This window comes from Mercenaria mercenaria, chromosome 11 (assembly GCF_021730395.1).
Source record: "Mercenaria mercenaria strain notata chromosome 11, MADL_Memer_1, whole genome shotgun sequence".
Taxonomy (NCBI): Eukaryota; Metazoa; Mollusca; class Bivalvia; order Venerida; family Veneridae; genus Mercenaria; species Mercenaria mercenaria.
The window spans coordinates 52,495,193-52,511,996 of NC_069371.1; the positions used below are offsets into that span (position 1 = coordinate 52,495,193).

At 35.6% G+C, this 16,804-nt stretch overlaps 1 protein-coding gene across 2 annotated transcripts in view; it reads left to right on the forward strand.

Annotated features, from left to right (window-relative positions):
• The window catches only part of LOC123530984 (uncharacterized), a 38,535-nt gene extending 27,645 nt beyond the window's left edge, over positions 1 to 10,890 (forward strand). For both annotated transcript variants that reach the window (XM_053517436.1, XM_053517437.1), the window contains one exon: positions 1,980 to 10,890. In XM_053517436.1, the coding sequence (XP_053373411.1) occupies positions 1,980 to 3,466 (1,487 nt within the window). In that variant the 3' untranslated portion in view covers positions 3,467 to 10,890. The remainder of the gene's footprint in view (positions 1 to 1,979) is intronic.
• The last annotated feature ends 5,914 nt before the right edge of the window (positions 10,891 to 16,804 follow it).

A 16,804-nucleotide genomic window follows, 5' to 3' on the forward strand; every position in this document is an offset into this window, starting at 1 on the left:
ATTTTTGTATTAAATGACCAGTCAAAATCCCTCCCGAACATTTTCAGTATATAAATTCATTCCATTAAACGACTTTTCTATTAAACGACTAGCGACCACATTAATGTTGTCCCGACAAGTAGAACATTCGACAAAAGTATCTATTAAGCGACTGGGTACCAAATTCTACCGGGAATTTCTTCATCTCTGTAATTAGCGAGTACGTTTTGCACATGACTGAATGCAATTAAACTTTGTATCAGTAAAACTGACAAACAATCTAGCCATAATTTTCACGGTTTGTGGACTTGGAAAAGTGTTCACGATGTTAAAACAGATTTTGAAAACATACATGTATGTTCATAATAAATACAGTTACATTAACAGTTAAAAATAACATTCCTTTTCATCTGACTGAAATTCATTAAGAGACCATTCCATTAAGAGACCACCTCTTAGCAGTCCCTTGGGTGGTCTCTCAATACAATGTCGACTGTATTTGTTTGTTTTGCTGCCAAAAATAAAAAGAACTATTAATGTGCACATTTCACTTGAAAAGCTAGTTGTAAAACTCTGTATTAAACAAAATTTAATGAAACCAATAAAAATTATGTTGTATTAATATATATCAATATGTGATCAAGACTAGCTCTGCTTTAAAACAAAACATGTAAATCATGGAAAAGCTGTGTCTGTGGCAGTTAAAAAAACTGTCAAATGATTGACCTTAATTTTTTGTGTGATAAAAACAAGACTGATAGGAAAAGGGAAGTATTTTTCTGAGATATATATTGAGAGTTTTGCATTGATGATAAAAATGAGGTTTTGGTGTGTTGGATTGCAAAAGCTAGAGGCTTTTACTCTGGTGCCTGACTTGTGATACCTGCATGCAGGTATATGATATGTCTGTGGATTTCATGGGTTTGTGAGGCCCCGAGGCCCCAGTGGTTCTGTGACTTATATAAATCTCAGGAGAAAATTAGATAGACCTATATGGGGCCCTTCTAGGGGGGAAAACATAGCACAGACAGAGAAATAGTTTCACAAAATAGAAGTTTTTAAGTCTCTTCCCATTGGTTGAAACATTTAGACCAGTCAAATTGCTTGTTTTATTGGCCTGACTATAGTAAAGGAACCAGCGTGGGAGCCATCTGGGTTAGTCACGTAATGGCGGACACTAATTTTTCACTTGGCATGGCAACAGAGGTCTAAATTAAAGCTAGTTTCTGTTTAAATTTCATTGTGGATGTATTTTTGACATTTTGGTAGGACAAATGGGAGAGCAGGTTGTATTTGGTGAAGTGAAGCTCAATTTTAGTATGAGTAGTACTTCCAGGTCACAGCAGTGTGATTTTGATGTGATTTTACAGTAAGCAAATGTGACCAGAGAAATCTCTGTTAGAAGATACATGACCCCTACTTTTCTCTTCATTTTATATCAGGTTATCATAACTCTTTAAAATGAGGTAAGGATTTGTTCTCTGAAATGGGTGTAGCTATGTTTGGTAGCTCTTTAAAAAATGTCAGTTTCATATAGAATATATAGGGAAAACTATTTACCTGTTTGTGACCTTATTGATAGTGCACCAGCTAAGCTAAAATGGGTTGAAAAAAAAGTGAAAATAAATACAAAATTGAAACAAGTGAACATTTTAAATGACTTCTAAAATTTGACACAATGCATTTAAATAAAGCAAGAATTCAATACAGTGATAATTCAAATGATGGACTGGAGTAGTAGAAATTTAAGGAATTAAATTGTATGTGGTTTTTATTTGGTTATATGTCAATTACTTACCAAAAACTCAAAGCTTGTCCAGAGAGTTTCTGAAAGCCTGTAATTGCTCTAGCAAACCCCATACAAATACATCTCTGGCATATGGCCAATTTTGATTTCCTCTAAAAGTTGCAATATGACCATAATTTTTTGTTGCCTTTAATGTCTAAAAGGAAACATTAGTAATTTTTATTGTGCTAATCATTATGTCTACTGTTTTCAGATGAATTAAATAGCCTTTTACCAGGCTGGGATTTCGAAAATATTGACCCTCTTGCTGGGGTAATGTCCTCTGATGAAGAAGAAGAGGAGGAGCATGGGGCTGTAGGCGGATACGATCCACCTTCTTATGAAGAGCAGGCTTTCATCCCGCCAGCTGCTGATGGTAAAGTAGTTGGTAGAGCAAGACGGAAGGCAAATCAGGCTGCCGAGAAGGTTGTAGTTCCGGTTGAGTTACATGTTCCGGAACGTAATGGCCCACAGACTTTATACCCGCCATCTTCACCAAACAGGGATAGATCACTATCTTCAAGTCATGATTATGAGAAATTGAACAGAAAAACAGGTGTTCCAGAAAACCCATATACAAATAGAATGGTGCAAAATTCAGGTGCCCCTCGATCCCCGCGTACGAGTCATCCGTCAGATTCACCTTATGAGACTATGAATACGACTGGAAAGTATGGTCAACATCTTTCCCCCAATGGACCTTCGTCTCCAAGAACACACACTCCTACTTCACCACGCACTCCTCAGACCCCAAGCACACCAACTACACCTAGAATGCCTCCTTCAGAACATTTACAGACACAAAGTCCATCTGGGCATCGGAGCCCTGTGACTCCCAGGTCGGCACCTAGTAATGACAGATACAACACAGAGTATGTAAATACCCGTCCTTCACATCAAACTTACCTTACAGATGATGACGATGGAGGGTTCTCACAGCACAGTCCAAAATCTCCGCAGATGCATTCTGGCAACATGTACGATACAAACTTTAATAGAAATAAACCTGGCATGGATCGGTATGACCATCAAATGACAAATGGTCAAAATTTCGACCCTAGAGACAGATATGCAAATCAGCGTACAAATTACCAAGGACCAATCCCTAATCACCGAGGACCAAGCCCTAATCACCGTGGCCCAAGCACTGGTGCAAGGCCAGATGATTTATATAGAGACAGAAATAGTCCTTCATGGCGAGGGCCTCACCAGAGTTCCAATAGGGATGCACCTATTCCGTTACCACGTGGTTTTCATAGGCATCAAGGTAGTGGTAGATCGGACACTTCAGCATCTGATAGTGGATTTGGTGAAAATGAAAATGGTGTTGATTCTTCCAATTATAGAACAGATAGAAATGGTGGTGTTAATAATGATATGCATTATTCCGCAAAAACTCCGTACTATAATCGCGGTTTTGAAAAAGATTCACCGGAACAGGAACATGCAGTTGTAGACGATATTATGGCCAAACATAAAGCAATGGCCGCTAAACTTCTGAAGCAGCAAGGTCAAAGTGTTCCTAATTCCAGTCAACGGCAGGAGTATTACAGTGATTCAAACTATAACAAAGAGTTGCAAAAATGGCGGCAAAACATAAATGACCTTGAGCGATCATGTGACGACCCTGATGTAGAATTTTCAAGGTCAAGGTTACGCATGAATTCTAATGGAGAGCCAGTGGAGGAAAGCTTTATTTAAGGTGTTCAAAAGAATTTTTAGTTGCATTTAGTTCAAATAAGGCAGCCGCAGGATATGAATTTGATCTACGAATGATGAAATAAGGAAGATCGGATTTTAAGTGCTGCACAGAATTAGCCACTTTGGAATCATTTAATTTTATTTTAGTAGCATTTTGTTTTTTAGGTTAAAATGGCTATATTGCAGAGACATGAATGTATGGATTCAAATTCAAGTTAAATAGAGTTTTATTTGTTCTTTCGGATTTAAATCCATGGATTGATGGAACTATGAAATTTAATCCTCGAAGAATGATATTGATTCCACAGTTTATTTCTTGAGGAAAATATTTTTATGCCCCCTACTCCCTTTGAAGAGGAAGGCGTTTTGCTGAATGTGGGTCTGTCTGTCCACTGGTTAGTTGTTTGGTCTGCAGATTTACTGGTTTCCAATCAATAACTAGAGAAAGCTTTGTCTCACAATGGTCAAACTTCATGAATTATTACCTGTGGTCAGTAAATGAACCCTATTGTTATGGTTATATGGATCAGAGGTCAAGGTTACAGTAAGTTTGAGACTGAAAATAGTTTCGGTCCAGTTACAAAAGATCTCTGGTCTACAGTCATCAAACTTCATTACATGATTGCCTGTAGTCAGTAGATGACTTTTTTACAGTTTTATAGTGACAAGGTAGCACTGACCTTGAGACTGAAAATGGTTTCTGCTGAATAACTGAAGAAGGCTTTGGCCTACAGTTGTCAGATTTAATGGGATGACTGCCTGTGGTCAGTAAGTTAAGTCTGTTGTTTTGGGGTCAAAAGGTTTCCACTCTTACTTAATAGAAGGCTTTCGCCTACAGTTGTCAGACTTATAGGGTGATTGCCTGTGGTAAGTAGATTTGGAGCTCAGTAGATGAAAGGTCAAGGTCATGCTAACTGAGACTTAAACAGTTTCTGTTTAATACCAAAAGAACACCCATAATTGTTGAACTTCATAGAATTATGGCCTGTGGTCAGTGGATGATCCTTTTGTTTTGACTCGAGAACTTAAAAAATGCTTTTGTCTATAATCTACAAATTTCATAGGATGATTACCTGTGGTCAGTAAATGGCCTGTATAATGCTGAGGGTTAGTAGGACAAAGGGCAAGGTCATAATGATCTTGAGGCTGAAAATGGGACAGGCCATTGTGCGGGTATAATTGTTTTACAAACAGCTCTTGTAAAAGGGTCTTGTTCATACATGTCTCAGACAGTCAGGTATTTAATGATACATGTAATAGAGTGATGCAAACATTGCATGTTGAATTGTTAAGAAAAACAAAATTAGATTTACACAGAATTTTCTTATAATAGTTTAAATTATAACCTTACCATCACAAGATGTGTGGCAAATAATAGGAACAGTTAATATCTATTTCACATATTGTAAATCTGAAAAATGACAAAAAAAGGGGACCATTGCTTGGCATACCAGAAATATAACCCAATCTGTTTTTCATAGGTTTAAGACATACGAAATATAAATCACACAAAAGTTGAATGATACATTTTAAAACTGTGTTGTTTAGCTATAAGGCATAAAATCTTGTGTAATTATTTACTTAAAAGTTATCTATTTTTCAAAACAATTATTTAAAAAAATATATCTTTAAGGATATCATGCAAAAACATTGATTTGCTTAATTAATGCTGCTTATTATTTTGAAGGATATTGTGAAAAATGCAGATTTGCATAATTTATGCTAAGCACTGGAAGAGACTAGACAGTGGTTTGATCACTCTACTTACTTGATCTATCTCTTATGACTTACAATGTAATTTAGTTGATTACAGTCAAACTTCGTTAACTGGAACTCGGATAATTCGTACACTACCCTTCTTTTGAACTTGTCATCTGGTCACGGAAAAAACCCTGTATAATGAATTTTGTTGGATATCTCAAACAACCGATCACTGGAACAAATTTTGCCAGTCCTGTCGAGTTTGAGTTAACAAAGTTGGACTGTATATGCATAGAGACTAGTTCAGTATTCTATAACTTACATATCTTGACTTGTAATCTAAGCTGAAGGAACAACATATTTTCCTGTTATATTCAATACACTAATGAAACACTGTAGAAACGAATGTGTATTCATATTTTTTGACTCTAGACCAAAGTAGAATTTTTTTTAACATTTTTTTTTTCAGTTTTATATACTAGTATATTTTGTTTTTATTTTCTATTTTAGTCAATAAAACTAGTGCTTAATGTCCATACACACACAAAATTGTTTTTTTTATGTATTTTATGTTTCATTCCATTATTTGTACATATCAAAATTATATGTGTTATAAATGTGACGAAATTATTGGTTAGGGAGGAGTGTATGCATGTAAATGGTATAAAAAATGAAGTTAGAAAATACGCTTTTCATTACTCCCGTATTGTGATTATAAATAAAAAAAATAGGTTTTAAAAATCATTTAATTTCATGGAAATACAATTTTGTGGTTTTGGCAAATATGACTTATTAGCAAAGACATGCATTGGTTACTTTCGATTTCACACTTCGTAAGTAGGAGTTTTATTTGATCATAGAGATTTAGCTTTTCGAATGGTTGCAACCAGGAAGTAAAAAAATTAACAGCTCATGAATATACTGATTTTAAGGTTTATAATTTAAAATTCTGGGAAAAATAAAAGACTTCCTGCAGTCTGGTCAGGATCCATGCTGTTCGCTAATGGTTTCTCTAATTGCATTAGGCTTTGAAAGCGAACAGCATGGATCCTGACCAGACTGCGCGGATGCGCAGGCTGGTCTGGATCCATGCTGGTCGCAAAGCCACTATGTTGGTTTTCTCATGGCGCACCTCATTTATTGATCTGTCTCTGAATGCAGCCTTGCCATTTATTCATTTCATTATTGTATGCTGACAGAACCTTTCTGTGGAGTCCAGTTGAGCTTTTATAGTTTATTTAAAATGGAAGTCATGATTTGCTGATATGGGTATCTTATAAAGAATTTTAGTTGTTCTAGATTTTGGAGTATAGTGCAAGAAACAGAAGCAAATTCAGGTTCGTTTAAGTGCCACCTGTAAAATAGCCTACACAGGACCTCAATTTAATCATGTCCGAAAGGTTGTTGGTAATTTTTTTGTGTGAGCATTAGGGGATGGAACTTGTGACACATGGGTCTGTGGTCTGATGTCCAGTCATAAGATCACAGCGTTCATTCTTTTGTCTGGGAAGGTAATATTGCCTTTTGTTCATTCCATTATTGTATCCAGAAAAAAACCTACATCCAATCAGATGTTAGCCCCGGCTAGTAAAACTGAGTTTTTGAAACCGGTCTCAAATCTCCAGCATATGATTGGCTGCTTCAGATCACAATTTTCAAATTGACCAATGACAGAGTTGCAATCCAAGACTGGTCTCCTAACTCTAGCTTTTCAGCCTTAAGCCTTGCCATGTAAAACAAAGTAAAAGCAAAATTTTCAGTCTAAATCTTTAAATATGTGAACTGAGATATTAATACATAATTTTTCTGTACATAATTGATGTGCCATATGAGTTTATATTATATGAATGAAAGTCTGTAATATTTAATTTATCCTTTCTTTTATTACAGTTTTTAGGACATTTATATCCTCTTACTGTTTTGTTATGCTTTTTCTTGTCCTGTTTTTAGCTCACCTGTCACATAGTGACAAGGTGAGCTTTTGTGATCGCGCAGCGTCCGTCGTCCATCGTTCGTCTGTGCATGCGTAAACTTTTGCTTGTGACCACTCTAGAGGTCACATTTTTCGTGGGATCTTTATGAAAGTTGGTGAGAATGTTCATCTTGATGATATCTAGGTCAAGTACAAAACTGGGTCACGTGCCTTCAAAAACTAGGTCATTATGTCAAATAATAGAAAAACCTTGTGACCTCTCTAGAGACCATATTTTTCAATGGATCTTCATGAAAATTGGTCAGAATTTTTATCTTGATGATATCTAGGTAAAGTTCAGAACTAGGTCACATGAGCTCAAAAACTAGGTCACTATGTCAAATAATAGAAAAAAAACAATGTCATACTCAGTTCATGTGAGGACAGGTGAGCGATTCAGGACCATCATGGTCCTCTTGTTTCTTTTTTCCTTCCTCTGTGTTATAAGCGTCTTCTTTTCATATTTGACTAAGTGCAATTGCCTGTGTCTTGTAGATGCATTATGTTCAGAATTGTTTTATACAATGTGTTATAAGATGATAGGGTAGGTACACGATACATCTTTAAACATTTGGTGAAATATAAGTGTGATTCAACATGTTCAATTTGCTTAAGGGAGATTTGGTGCAAAAGAATTATAGTTGGAGAAATTGTGTACTGTAATTGCTTCAGAATACACAAGCCAACCAGCTATCAATGGTGGATGGTGATGCTATATTTATTGTTTCTTTTTTTTCTGTCATTACATAACTTTCTTCAATGGAAAGAGTCCTAGAGTTTTATGCGTGAACTTCCCCACATGTTTTGTTAATGTACATATGTATATACATTATGTAACCATTGTATATTATCATCATTCCTAAATCTGTGATTATTTTGTTAATACATCATATTATATACATGTATATAACTATCATTTTGGTTGTGACATATACATATCATATATGTATTGTAGATAGTTTAAATATATATTTTTGTATTTTAAAAATCATATTTTGGTTCCATGAACTGCTTAAATTGATATTATAATCTTTAAAAAGAGTGAAGAATAATCAATGCAGATAAATTACAATTAAAATGGAATGAGAGTGGCCAGTCATTTTCTGATTATTTCATATGTCATACATTGGTCTCATGTTTTAACTTTCTGTACAGTAAAATTCTGACATTTAAAAACTTGATTTTGAAGGGGCATGCATTCCGTTCGAATTTGTGTCTAAGTTTTTGAAACTTAAAAAGTACTCTCATCTGTTAGTAATAATGGTCTGATGAATTCTGTGTAGTATATTTGTAAAAGCACATGGAATCTGTTAAATAGTAGTTGAATAGGTAGGAAGAATACATATGAGCCGCGCCATGAGAAAACCAACATAGTGGCTTTGTGACCAGCATGGATCCAGACCAGCCTGCGCAGTCTGGTCAGGATACATGCTGTTCACTAACAGTTTCTCCAATTGCAGTAGGCTTTAAAAGCGAACAGCATGGATCCTGACCAGACTGCGCGGATGCGCAGGCTGGTCTGGATCCATGCTGGTCGCAAACCCACTATGTTGGTTTTCCCATGGCACGGCTCATATAATAGTGTTAGTTACACAATAAAAGTTTCTACGTAAAATAGGAAGATTTTAGTTGTAAATTAATACTGTTCAAGCGATTAATAAAAAAACCTGTTTATTTGTGTTTTATCATACTTGATAGAAGTTTTTTCCTTTGTTTTTTTTTAAATTGATTTTTTGAGGTACAAAAGGAGGTATGCCCCTTTAATATTAATGTTTATGTACCGTTCAGTTAAGAAACAAAAGTTTGATTATCAAATTAACATGGTAATATTGAACCTACTGTTTGAACCTACTGTCAGTAACAAGGTATTTTCCTGATTTCTTTTAAAACACATCATTTTTAAAGAAACCCAGAGAGTGGTAATAGCTGAAACTTTTTAAAAATATCTTGGTTAATAGTTGTGAATTTATCATAGAAAAAAAAGAAGATTTTAATGATGCAGGCAGTGTATCTAAAATACAAACTTAAGGTACAAACAATTTATTTTAGATATATGTGTAGTTAACTGCATCAATGTATGTAGACTGAAAAAAATATTACAATATCATTTTCTGTTAAAAAGTTGTTTGAGCTGAAAAAAATGATCACAGGTAAAACATTTGGAAAAAAAGGAGATAACTCCGCTAAGACTTTATGATTGGCATATGTGGCTATTGATCTAAAACCTCATGAAAATTGTGCACTTTTTACCTCTGTGCAGGGAAAAAGCATGCGTAATTGCCACACAGATTAGCAATCTGAATAGAAAACTATGTAAAGATCATATAAATTAATGCCCTGGGGAAAGTGTGACATTTTCTATGGTGAAATTTGTCAGCAAACAGACGATTTTTTATGCCCCCGGCATCTAGTGATTGTCCTGTCCATCCGTCTGTTTGTTCGTCCGTCCGTATGAGGTTAACCAAATGGAACCGTTTCGTCTAGCATCAATACCGCTTACAAGAATGAATTGATACTAATACAGATGTAACCTGTGACCATTCCTAATCTTCAAACATCACCTGACCTCAGTTTGACCTTGACCTTGTTTTGGACTTAGGTTGCTTTGTATCGACAAGGATGCCACCAGGGGCATCAAGCGTTTATTGAACGCAGCTCCTTGTTTTAAAAAGTCAAACCCCACAGAATTTCACAAGGTAAAATATCTTAAAAAGGCTACTGCTGGAAAGAGAACAATCTCTACTACCCATATATATGCATCAAAGTATGGGAAAAAAATATATAGAAATATGAGAAAATCTAAGAAATCAATTTCTGGACTGTTCGATGCAGGACTGTCTTATCACAGATAGCATTTTAACGTAGATATGTTACTTTTTCTATGCACTGATATAACATGGACAGGATTAGGATTAACAAACGGTGTTCACTCAACAATTTCACTATATAAACAGATTGTTTATCCCTTGTGTAAAGATGGCGTAGGGTAAGTCTCTAAATGATGTATTTTTCATTGTAAATTTCAGCCATTTTGGAAATTCAGAAAGTTTTAAAATTTCAGTGTTAACGTTTTTTTTGTCTTCCAGGATATCTTGGCATAAAAGCAGCATTTTTTGTTAGCCCGAAGAATAGGGGAGCTATACTACTCGCCCCGGCGTCGGCGTTAGTGTTAGCGTGAGCGTCACACAAATGTTAAAGTTTGCATACCACCCCAAATATTTTCAAAGTCCATTGAGATATTGCTTTGATATTTTGCTTTCTTGTTTACCATCATGACCCCAATCTGTAAAAAGGAGGAGGCAACTCTATGAAGCATTTTGACTGAATTATGGCCCCTTTTCAACTTAGAATATGCTTATTGTAATGTTAAAGTTTTACTCATAGCTTATATTATTATACTATCAAGCACTGAGAATAGTCAAGAGCACTGTCAACTGACAGCTCTTGTTTGATTATTTTTTGTCATGGATTGTAACAGAAAAAATTATTTAGCCATCCTTGCATTTCTTTAGAATGATATACAATGTATAATGCATATAGTATTGCCTTATATTTAAAGAGTAATAGTGGAAACACTGTGTTACAGAAAGGGGAAATCAAACAGTAGATTTGATGTCAGTTCATGTAGTTACATGATTTTCACAGAAAACATGGTATTTGTAGTAACATAACTTTCACAGAAAGCATGATATTGGAATAATCAGTTTGTTCAGGAAAGGATTTAATAAATCAATAATATATCTACCAGAAATGTGTTGCGTTTTCTTTCCTAATGCCAGAGTAACTGTTCTTAAATGCACAAGATTTTTGGGTGAGCATTTAGATTTGCCTTAGTCTGTCTGTCTGAATTTTTGTTATGCAGATCTCAAAAGAGTCATCAGACCTCAAAGAATTATTCAGCACATGAAGTTGTGCACCAGGCATTTTAATTGGGATTTCACCCAGTCAGAACAGAGAACTTTATTGCCCTGGGATTAATCAAACATAGGCACGCAGTGACTGTGGTAGGGGTGCACCACCAGTGTCCAAAGGACGCACATCTAGTTTGTAGGTTTCATGCCAAACTGAAGTTCACAATTTGATTTTCCTGATAGACTTGCACATATTTCTCATATTTTTGTAAACATAACTGTAATTTGTCTGTTTCACCAGAATTCAGAAAAAATGAAATACTTTAGTGCCCCCAAAGTTGGGCATATTAAATTTGCACAGTCCGTACGTCCGTGTGTGCGGGCGTCTTTGTAAATTCTTGTCCGAGCTGTAACTTCAACATTCATAGGTGGATTTGAAAATAATTTGACAAATGTTAACCATATGGAGGTTTGTCACACTTATGACCTGGGCTCTCAGGCCAAGATAACTAACCCTAAACCCTAACACAAATGTTCATCTGATCCCAAGGGTTGCATTTGTCACTAATAATGACAACTCTTGTTTATACCATTTCCAGTCTTAATATTCAGTACGCCATAGACACGTGATATGATAATGCACCAAGTCACATTATAATGACGTTGGGCTGACAAGTCTTTAAGCTGTGCGCCAAGCCAGGAAGCTTCTATTACCAATATTCACATAAAGGATTTGGTAAGGGAGCGACCCTCACGACCTTCTGCACTTTATGCGGAGGCTCTACCACTAAGCTTTCGAGGCGGTATTTACACCCCAACCCCTGTTAATTTGGTGATATGTAATTTAACTGCGTATTCCTTTTTTTTTTCAATCTAAAAATATAGTTTTATATGTGAATTTGACAGATATCAGGATATTTTAACAATCTGAACAAAAACTACCTGTGATATATCCAGTCTATCTTGAGTGCGAAACAAATACAGACATTATTTTTCAGACTTGTGTTTCTAATGTATTCCGTCTACAGTAAATATAAAATAATGCAGATAGAGGATATTACATGATTGCACAGCCTCGCATTTTATTATTTTATTCAACTTGTTTAATAAATTCAATATGGAAAGTCGCAAATGTAATATTCTTTTTATCACATGTTAACCTTTCTTGTCGAAACATAAAAAATTTCTTTTACTATATAAACAAGTCAATTTGATCAACACATCCTATAAGATTCTTTCACTGGTTGTAGGTGCAGATGGGAATTTCTGGTCTTGAGGGTATCTGTTTAGGCGTTTACGAGGCTCCAGCCGAGTGACCGCGTAAACAGTTACCCGAGAGTCGGATATTTCCATCTGCACCTACAGCCAGTGATAGAATCTTTTTCTTGCATACCATATTCAACAAAGAAGAGTAAAAAATAAATTCAAACAAATGATTTTCTTATAGCACTTTTTATGCCCCCAGCATCTACTGATGCCGGCGGCATATAGTGATTGTCCTGTCCGTCCGTCCGTTCATACGTCCGTCCGTACGAGGTTAACCAAATCGGACCGTTTCGTCTAGCATCAATACCCCTTACTAGAATGACTTGATACTAATGCAGATGTAACCTGTGACCATTCCTCATCTTCAGACATCACCTGACCTCAGTTTGACCTTGACCTCATTTTGGACTTAGGTTGCTTTATATGGGCTATCTCTTGGTTAACCAAATGGGACCATTTCGTCTAGCATCAATACCCCTTACAAGAATGAATTGATACTAATACAGATGTAAACTGTGACCATTCCTCATCTTCAAACATCACCTGACCTCAGTTTGACCTTGACCTCGTTTTGGACTTAGGTGCAAAATCTATCAACAAGGATGCCACTGGGGGCATCAAGCGTTTATTGAACGCAGCTCCTTGTTTCTTATAGTAGCGTATTAACAAAGCGTGGGAACTTTACGTCCATAAACAGGAAGTGCGTCATGACGTTACAGAGACGAAAATAACGTAAGACTTCCAGTTTTGTTTTATCATCTGCAATGAAACATTGTTATTTCATTAAAATAACGTTTTTTGAATCGAGAAATATGTTATAAGGAACAAAGAGGAACTATCAAGGTATTTAATTTTTATCCCGTTTTACAAAAAACATTATTATTACTACACACACCTTCTGTACATATGTATTTCATTATACGTCATTTGCAGCACGAGAGTCATCTTACACCCCGGGGTGTAAGATGGAGTTTTCCAGCACCAGTGAAATCACCAGAAATCCCCTTTTGGTATACAAGAATATACTATAAATGACGTCGACGTCAAAGCTTTATTACACTAGTGTATTATCATTTTTATTTCATGGCTTTATTTCACTCCCGCAATGTCAAACATGTGATAAAAGGTATTATATTTATATCTTTCCTTTGTTAAAATATGTTTTATCAAAGATATATTTATGGTAAAATGACTCCTTGCTTTAGGCAACCAGGATAGGAAAGTCAGTTTTTGTTTGTTAGCTCACCTGAGCACGAAGTGCTCAAAGGTGAGCTTTAGTGATCACCCTGTGTCCGTCGTCCGTCCGTCATCAACAATTTGACTGATAACACTCTAGAGGTCACATTTTTGGCCCAATCTTAATGAAACTTGGTCAGAATGTTAATCTCAATAAAATCTTGGACGAGTTCGATATTGGGTCATCTGGGGTCAAAAACTAGGTCACCAGGTCAAATCAAAGGAAAAGCTTGTTAACACTCTAGAGGTCACATTTTTGGCCCAGTCTTAATGAAACTTGGTCAAAATGTTACCTTAAATAAAATCTTGGATGAGTTTGATATTAGTCATCTGGGGTCAAAAACTAGGTCACCAGGTCAAATCAAAGAAAAAGCTTGTTAACACTCTAGAGGTCAGAATTTTGGCCCAATCTTAATGAAACTTGATCAGAGTGTTATCCTCAATAAAGTCTTGGACGAGTTTGATATTGGGTCATCTGGGGTCAAAAACTAGGTAACCAGGTCAAATCAATGGAAAAGCTTGTTAACACTGTAGAGGCCAAATTCAAGACTGAATCTTCATGAAACTTGGTCAGAATGTTAATATTGATGATCTTAAGGTCCAGTTTGAATCTGGGTCATGTAGGATCTAAAACTAGGTCACCCGGTCAAATCAAAGGAAAAGCTAGTTGACTCTGTAGAGGCCACATTTATGACCATATCTTAATGAAACTTGGTCAGAATGTTAATCTTGATGATCTATAGCTCAAGTTCAAATCTGGGTTAGGTGGGATCAAAAACTAGGTCACCAGGTCAAATCAAAGGAAAAGCTTGTTAACATTCTAGAGGCCATATTTATGACTGTATCTTCATGAAACTTGGTCAGAATGTTAAACTTGATGATCTTCAGGATAAGTTTGAATCTGGGTCATGTCGGGTCAAAAACTAGGTCACCAGGTCAAATCAAAGGAAAAGCTAGTTAACACTTTAGAGGCCACATTTATGACCACATCTTTATGAAACTTGGTCAGAATGTTAATCTTGATGATCTATAGCTCAGGTTCAAATCTGGGTTAGGTGGGGTCAAAAACTAGGTCACCAGGTCAAATCAAAGGAAAAGCTTGTTAATACTCTAGAGGCCACATTTATGACTGTATCTTCATGAAACTTGGTCAGAATGTTAAACTTGATGATCTTCAGGACAAGTTTGAATCTGGGTCGTGTCGGTTCAAAAACTAGGTCACCAGGTCAAATCAAAAGAAAAGCTAGTTAACACTTTAGAGGCCACATTTATGACCACATCTTAATGAAACTTGGTCAGAATGTGAATCTTGATGATCTTTTGGTCAAGTTTAAATCTGGGTCAGGTGGGTTCAAAAACTAGGTCATATCAAAGGAAAAGCTTGTTAACAATCTAGAGGCCACATTTATGACTGTATCTTCATGAATCTTAGAATGTTAAACTTGATTATCTTTAGGTCAAGTTCGAATCTGGGTCATGTCGGGTCAAAAACTAGGTCACGGGGTCAAACCATAGAAATAGCTAGTTAACACTTTAGAGGCCACATTTATGACCACATCTTTATGAAACTTGGTCAGAATGTTAATCTTGATGATCTATAGCTCAGGTTCAAATCTGGGTTAGGTGGGGTCAAAAACTAGGTCACCAGGTCAAATCAAAGGAAAAGCTTGTTAATACTCTAGAGGCCACATTTATGATTGTATCTTCATGAAACTTGGTCAGAATGTTAAACTTGATGATCTTCAGAATAAGTTTGAATCTGGGTCGTGTCGGGTCAAAAACTAGGTCACCAGGTCAAATCAAAAGAAAAGCTAGTTAACATTTTAGAGGCCACATTTATGACCACATCTTAATGAAACTTGGTCAGAATGTGAATCTTGATGATCTTTTGGTCAAGTTTAAATCTGGGTCAGATGGGTTCAAAAACTAGGTCACTAGGTCATATCAAAGGAAAAGCTTGTTAACAATCTAGAGGCCACATTTATGACTGTATCTTCATGAATCTTAGTCAGAATGTTAAACTTGATTATCTTTAGGTCAAGTTCGAATCTGGGTCATGTCGGGTCAAAAACTAGGTCACGGGGTCAAATCATAGAAATAGCTAGTTAACACTTTAGAGGCCACATTTATGTCCATATCTTAATAAAACTTGGCCAGAATGTTAATCTTGATGATCTTTAGGTCAATAGGTCAGGTGAGTGATAAAGGGCCTTCATGGCCCTCTTGTTTGTTCTGGATTGACTGAGCCATGAAAATTAGTCACCCCACCCCCCACCCAACAATGATTTAAAAGTAATATAGAATTAGAAGTGTTAATATTGCTGTATGAATTAATTCTTTTCCACTGAAATTTTCTATACCAACTCTGTTAAAAAGACTAAACTTCAAACTTGAAAATGTCTTGCATGTGACGTTGAAAAATAGGGTTTATCACATCTTGGGTTTTAATTCGAAATATTTTCTACAGTTATGAGCAGAATATTATCAAAGATATCTTTTAAACTATCACAGTTTCATTTTCATAATTTTCACTATAACAGAACTACAGTTAAACACAAAAGAATATGGATTATAAATAATTGGAATTTTTTTCCAAAATATACATCATTAAAAACATATAATAAGTAATAGAACTAAATACCTGTAAAACAAAAAGCCCTCAATAATATTTAAATGTAAAAGAAATAAAAAAAAAAATCTCCTTTCTTCTCATATTAACTTTGTGGTATCATGATTTTGCATGTGATGTTGCCAAGTATCTGTGGTGCTGACCAGGTAAAACTAGTATACATTGGTAAAAGTCATTTAAAAAGATAAAGGAAATAAAAAGAAACTTTGTTAAGATTATAAGGTTCTTTCACTGGTTGCAGGTACAGATGGGAATTTCCGGTCTCGAGGGTTACTGTTTCAGGCGGTTACAAGGCTCCAGCCGAGTAACCGCGTAATTTACAGTTACCCGAGAGCCGGATATTCCCATCTGCACCTACAGCCAGTGATAGAATCTTTTTCTTGCATACCATATTCAACAAAGAAGAGTTAATAATAAATTCAAACTAATGATTTTCTTATAGCACTTTTTTCTTATAGTAGCGTATTAACTAAGCGCGGGAACTTTACGTCTGTAAACAGGAAGAACGTCATGACGTTACAGAGACGAAAACAACACAAGAGTTCCGGTTTTGTTTTATCATCTGCAATGAAACGTTATGTTATTTCCGTAAAATAACGGTTTTTGAATCGAGAAATATATTATAAGGAACAAAGAGGAACTATCAAGGTATTTAATTTTTATCCCGTTTTACGAAAAACATT